Source organism: Gossypium arboreum, chromosome 6, assembly GCF_025698485.1.
Source record: "Gossypium arboreum isolate Shixiya-1 chromosome 6, ASM2569848v2, whole genome shotgun sequence".
Taxonomy (NCBI): domain Eukaryota; kingdom Viridiplantae; phylum Streptophyta; class Magnoliopsida; order Malvales; family Malvaceae; genus Gossypium; species Gossypium arboreum.
In genome coordinates this window covers 104,378,279-104,384,897 of record NC_069075.1, presented here as the reverse complement: position 1 = coordinate 104,384,897, position 6,619 = coordinate 104,378,279, and the positions used below count along the sequence as shown (strand labels likewise).

General features: G+C 34.3%; 1 protein-coding gene and 1 long non-coding RNA gene across 2 annotated transcripts; one reads left to right on the top strand and one right to left on the bottom strand.

Moving 5' to 3' along the window:
• The first annotated feature begins 921 nt into the window (after window positions 1–921).
• LOC108486419 (uncharacterized) lies at window positions 922–3,410 on the top strand. The gene is made up of 5 exons (XM_017790473.2): window positions 922–1,503; window positions 2,556–2,592; window positions 2,744–2,980; window positions 3,084–3,139; window positions 3,338–3,410. The coding sequence occupies exons 1-5, from the start codon at window positions 1,205–1,207 to the stop codon at window positions 3,408–3,410; spliced, it is 702 nt and encodes a 233-aa protein (XP_017645962.1). The 5' UTR covers window positions 922–1,204.
• LOC128294056 (uncharacterized) lies at window positions 3,007–6,063 on the bottom strand. Its single transcript, XR_008284252.1, has 2 exons — window positions 3,520–6,063; window positions 3,007–3,430 (listed from the first exon to the last, which is right to left on the bottom strand). It is a non-coding gene; the product is annotated as an uncharacterized LOC128294056 (long non-coding RNA).
• Window positions 6,064–6,619: the final 556 nt, after the last annotated feature.

The following is a 6,619-nucleotide window of genomic DNA, read 5'->3' as shown; positions in this document are numbered from 1 at the left end:
TTGGATTTTTCTTATCAGGAATAAAGTTGTGTGTTGAATTCAAACTCTAACAAAAAGGGGTTAAATTGGAACAAAGAGTAAAGAGGAGGGCTTGATTGAAAGATTGAAGATTTAAGGATGACTGGATAAAGATTGAATGGTTGAAGATTTTTTTTAAAAAAAGCGTTTGAATAAAGATTGAATGATTTTTTATATTGTTACAAATTTGCAATTAGTTTAAATTTAATCTCTAGTTTAAATTTGGTTTTCAAATTTTAAATTATTTAGTGATAATATCTAGAATTATTTAGTGATAATATTTACGAAAAATTTAGTTAAATTTTAGTATTAAAAGTGTGATCGGATTTAAATGATCCACACGGTTGAGGCCGTTAATTCAAGTTGGACTTTTCAGATCGTAAGGTTATCAAAGTCTTAAATTACAGGTACGTGCCATGTGGTTGGAAATTCTACAAGGGTCGATTTGCAGGTGATATTGGGATCGGCCATGTGAATTTGACCATACTGTTCTATATTGCTAATTACTGTTATTTTATCGTAAGAATTTATATTTAGCGGTTTCGATGCCCATCATCCTCTTAACTAATTACTTTTTTTTAAAAATGATGTTAAAGATTAGAATTAATTGAAATCTAAATTTATATTTAAATTATCCAAACAGTAAATTTGGATTAAATAAAAATTTTAATTTTCAAAATAAAAATTATAAAATAATAAATTCGTAAGTTATAAATTTCAAAGTTAAAATTTTGAAATCTAAATTTCAGTTATCAAACACTATAAGAAATAAAAGTAGGAACTAAATTTCAAATGTTAGAAAGAATATAGGGATAATTTAACCAAAAATATGTATTTTGGATATATATATATATATATATATATATATTAAACAAACAAAACCCATAAGGAAAAAAAAAAAAGAAAAAAAAAAAAAAGAAGAAGAAGAAGCACCAGTTATGACCAATACCCGAAAACAACTCCATCACTAACAGAAAATTTAAAGACCAAAAATCATTATCCTTTAACCAAAGCATTTGAGAAAAAAGAAAAGGGTAAACAGGGAGGGAAAAAAAAGTACTTCTGCCAATATGTTCATTGCATGTGTTGTTGTCCAGCTTCATATATGAAAATAAAAAACCGGTTTTGTTTTATTTATTAGAAAAGTTTTCTTCTCAATTTGATAATGCGTGTGTTGTAGAAGAAAATGGGGAACGTAACGTCGAATGTGGCTGCAAAGCTTGCATTTTTCCCACCAGACCCACCGACGTATAAAGTTTGCAGGGAAGAAAATGGGAAGCTGGTCATGCCGGGGGTGACGGCTGACAAAAACATGGATGTCAATTTAATCGACACCAAAGGTGGGAACAAGATCGTGGCCACGTTTTGGAGACACCCTTTTGCCAGGTTCACCCTTTTGTATTCCCATGCCAATGCTGCTGATATTGGCCAAATGCATGAATTGTTTTATGAACTCAGAGCCCACCTTAGGGTCAATATTATGAGGTATCCCTTTTTTCTTGATTTGGGATTTTTTTATTTTCATCTCCTTCTATAGTTTTCTTGAATTTTGAATCTTTAATTTGGGATATTGATTTTGATATTGGTTTCTCTTTCATTTTTCATTTCCTTTCCAAAGTTTGTGTTTTTAGGTTTAATGTCTCTATTGTTTTTTTATCGTGTTTGCATATTCGTGAACCCTTCAACTTTACCAATGTTTGAAATGAGCCCTATATACATATACACAAACGTTGTTACACTACTTGGCTTACAGAGGTGTGTGACAATGCTCCCGATGGATGGAGAGCCATAAGTGATTGAGTATGATTGGAATAGGGATCCTTTGAGGGAATCGAGATTCAAGAGAAGAAATAAAAATAGCTTAGAGTGTGAAAGGAGAGAGAACTAGTCCCTTGTTTTGATGTCCATGGATCTTAAAAGGAATGCCTTTGATGATTCCTCGAATGTCATGTGTTGCTCTTATATTAGCCCCGTACTCCCTGAAATTCAGCCAACTCCTTGATGTCCTGTTCTAGTAGGTATGGATTATCATGTCAAAACACAAATATATGGTATCATACGAAAAGGCATGTACAAGATATTATTCCTATGGTGTGCGTTTTCAAGGTCTTGGGTCGCAAGGTTTAGGGCTTGCTGGTGTTCTTAGCTCACATTGTGACTCTAAATCGTGGCTCTGGTCAGCGAGGTTGACAGGAAGTGAGGCGAGGTCATTGAGTGTAGGTATAACAATATACATACATACATATGCCATTCAATGCTTTCATGAAATAGCTTCATCTCCATTGCACCTGTGCATTAATTCATCCATGTCATTTTTACCCCCAAAAAGGGAAAATGAATCTTGGAAAACTTCGGTTGTTTCGTAATTTTTATCTATTGAATTGCATGTAAAAGGCTGAAATAAACAGTTCTCTTTTTCCATCCAAATCATAGCTAAAATGGTTTTTACAGGGCATAACCTATCAAATGCAAACTTTGTTGTTATTATAATTGACTTTGGAAACTTCATTTCTAAACACATCTTTTTTTGCATGCAGTTATGACTATTCAGGCTATGGAGCATCATCTGGCAAGGTAAAAAGGATCAATGCATTTTTTATTTTCTTGTATTTCAGTTTTGGATTTAACTCTCAAACTGCTTGTAAATGTATTATATATTTACCCTTGTGACTAAATTTTGACACCTGATAAGTTGCTTGTTTTCTTTTTCCTGCTATTGCAATAGCCGACTGAGCTCAACACATATTATGACATAGAGGCAGTGTACAATTGTTTGCAGAAGGAATACGGGGTTAAGCAGGAAGACTTAATACTTTACGGCCAATCCGTCGGAAGTGGACCAACTCTACACTTGGCTGCTCGTTTACCAAAACTACGAGGAGTCGTTCTTCATAGTGCTATCCTTTCCGGCATTCGAGTCTTGTATCCTGTTAAGATGACATTTTGGTTTGATATATTTAAAGTAAGTTTGATTTTTGGTCCTGCACATGAAAAATCTATCATTCTACTTCAAACTTCAAAGTATTTCGATTCGCAGCAAGTAAGTTCTCTCCAAATATTTGCAGAATATAGACAAAATACGGCGGGTCACTTCTCCGGTTCTAGTTATGCATGTAAGTATATTTTCCTCCGTACAACTTTTCTATCAATATACTGAAATAAGATACGCCGTGTTAGATCTAATCCTCCTAGATACCATATATCATCAAGTAGGTGAATTTAATGTTGATTTGCATTTGAACCGAGGTGTTTTTCGGTTTATTCCTCGTGCATATCTTGATGCATGCTTGTCAATTAACGGTTGCAGGGTACAAACGACGAGACCGTTGATTGGTCTCATGGGAAGCGATTATGGGAACTTTCGAAGGAAAAGTACGAGCCTTTATGGGTGAAGGGAGGCGGCCATTGCAATCTGGAATCATATCCGGAATACATTCAGCACCTAAATCAGTTCATAAACGCAATGGAGATGAATTCCATCAGAAGATCAAAACAACTTACTCCTAACCCCAGTATTACAGAACCAAAACACGACAAATGCTTGAGATTCAAGAAAAGGGTGGCTGCTTTGAAAAAGGGCTGTTGCATTGTTCCCAAGAATCGATCCTCTTGATAGCCTGCTTCACGGTGTATACGGCAACCCGAAGGTACATTTTGCAGCTTAATCTCTTTCCCTGAGATTGGAAAATGATAGATATCATAGATATGTAGGGGGAATTCTAGGACTCAAAAAGTGTTCCATCAGAGTATCCCAAAGATCATATACAAAATTTATATATACTTGGTCTGAGTTTCATGCATGACTGGCGATACAAAGTGATCCATGTAAAAACTATCAACATTCAGATCAAAGAAAAATGGAAAAATACGTGGATTAAGCTAGTTCTGGTGCACTTTACAAGCTTAGAGTCACTTGACCAAAAAATATGTATATGTCCTTCTTAGGATAGAAGGCTATTGTTATGTGTTATGGCAATATTATACATATGGAACAAAGAGAATGGCATAAAATTGACCTCATATCTGATGAATGCCTTCGTGGTAAAGATAACAGAACAGAACATGACATGAATATATATATATTTCGTAGATTACGAACTTAGAGTAACTTGGGATGATATTATAGAGTAAGAGGTCCACAAAGAAAGTTCACAGGTGAAAATTCATTACATGATTGTATCATTTAAGGAATTAAGGCAACTACAAATGGAAAAAGTGGGAGATTTGAGGGCTTTTTGCCCCAACAAAACTGCTCAATCAACAACTTTAATGAGCCTGACTCCCACCCTCGGGGGTGTGCTCTTCCGCACCAGCCTCTTCCCAACTTCAAATCCGAATTCCATGAAATTGCTTCTCCATCTCATGATCCTGCCGAAGGTTTCGATTGTCATTAAAAAGATGAATACAAAGAAATAAGTCAGACAGAATAAACTTCTAACCAGAGATTGACAGATTAGCCCAACCCTGCAAATGGATAAGCAATCACACATATGACCAAAAGTACAGGGTACCAAACAAGGAAACAACAGCACAATGTGCTACAGATTCTGCATGCAAGCTCATGAGTCATGACTACAAGTTCACATTCTCATAACATATAAGAAGGCACAATATCAAGTCCAAAGGAAAAGAAATATGCATACACACACAGACACACACACACACACACACGTGTATGCATCTATATTATATATTACAAGCTGCGGTAACTCAATAGTCATTTCAGGACCAAAATCATTGGGGAAAAAAAAGGCAAACCACAGTTCTTTCGAACTATGAAACCTTGTCGCATCTTCAGTTTGCCCTAAAATCCAGAAAGCTTATCAAATATCTGAACTTAGTTACTTGCCTCCGTCATATGCATAAAAAAATGGACCTAAAACTGCCATTTTCCCTTTAAGTAATATCAATAGAGCCCTTGCGCACAGAAAGAGCTCAGTTCCATAGATTTAATTAGATCTTCGAACTTAAATCCAATTTAACAACACTAGTCAACAAACCCGAAACAAGCCAAACTGAACAAATAACCCAAAATGACTGAACAAAAGCCTCTGGAACCTTTTTTTTGGTAGGGTAAGTAAGAATCATACTGTAAAAGGTTCATGCATTTTAGCCAGAGAAATTCAAATTCTAGAGCAGACCCAAAACCATCCAACTGATTCGCAATAAATTTTTCAACTTTCAAATGAAAATAAATAACATATCATTAAGATATGCTTTCAATTCTGCAGAGCATGATCTAGCCAGAGAAATTCCCCAATTCTGCTGCAAACCCCAAATCACCCAACTGACCTCACAATAAAAAAAAAATTAAACTTTCAAATGAAAACAAGGTTATAATAAAAAGAGAAAAATGGGAGGGGGGAGGGGGGAGGGGGGAGGGGGCAGGGGAGGCTCAGATTCGCCTTTTTTCAGATAAGAAATAAAGCCGGTGGCTGCAACAAAAACCAGAGTTGCCCCGCCAAGCTACGGCCTTTTTTTCTTCAAAAATCTGAATTTAATAACCCCACAAAGAAAAAAATCATCATTGCCTCGTTGAGATGAGGGGTTTTCGAGAGAAGGAGAAGAAAAAGAAGTAGAAAAGAAACAGTATAGCAGAGACTGAGAAGCAGAAGATAACGACGATGGTGGCGATGATGATGGAAGATGGCGGGCGTGTTGAAATGGATGATTTTAGTACACAATCAATGGGCTATTGTTGTAGATGAAGGTATATGTTGAGTGAAATCATAGGCTTCGCTATCGATCAGAGGAGGGGAGCAACCAACCTTTATAGAACCAGCCACCTCCCCTGAGAGCAATGCCTCATTCTTAAACTAATGAGCCTTCGTAAACCCTCAAACCTCCATGATTCCCTTTTATAATGTGTCAACCACAGGTCCTCCATGTTTCTTCATTAAAAAAAAAAAAAAAAAAAGAAAGTTGAGATTCAAGAGCGTCTCTGGGCGAGTTTTTTTTTTTTCATAAATGATTTACTTGTCTCTATAGTCCATAATTAAAAAAATCATTTTAGTTATTTATTTAAGCTTTTCTTTACTTTCATCCAATATCAAATCAACTCCCAAAGGTAAAAGTTATTTATTAACCTTATTACGGTGAATAGGTGGTATTCAACAATTAATTATTCTTTTAAAATTAAAATTAAAATTTTAAAAAATTAAAATTATTAAAAACATAAAATTTATAAAATTTATTTAATAATAAAATTATAATAATATTCTATATTTTTAGAATTTTTTAAAATTAATTAAATAGAATACACATGTTATTACGTCGAAACATTATTTTTTTTATCTATTTTGAGTTATTTTGACAAAGATGCTAATTTAAAAGTTAAAAGAGAAAAATTAAATAAATTATTAAAATAATTTTTTTTTGTAAAGTTGAAGTGCTTGTGTGTGTTTGTTTCACTATTTCAAATCTATTTCACTATTTCACCATGTTTGCAAGTAAAGTGTTTGGGGTGAGTGATTGTAGCAATTGAGATTTTTTTTGTTGAGGTTATAATTATCTCATATTGTAAGGGTAGATTGAATTTTAATTAATAGTATGCTAGATACATTATTAAATAAAAACTATTCACATTGAGCAAGGCTGTGTA

What these genes read in the sequence shown, in the direction of transcription:
- LOC108486419 (XM_017790473.2), top strand. Translation starts at nt 1,205, where the DNA reads ATGGGGAACGTAACGTCGAATGTGGCTGCAAAGCTTGCATTTTTCCCA. An exon ending in CTTAGGGTCAATATTATGAG is followed by an intron (nt 1,504 to 2,555) that starts GTATCCCTTTTT and finishes TTTTGCATGCAG; the next exon opens with TTATGACTATTCAGGCTATG. An exon ending in CTAGTTATGCATGTAAGTAT is followed by an intron (nt 3,140 to 3,337) that starts ATTTTCCTCCGT and finishes GGTACAAACGAC; the next exon opens with GAGACCGTTGATTGGTCTCA.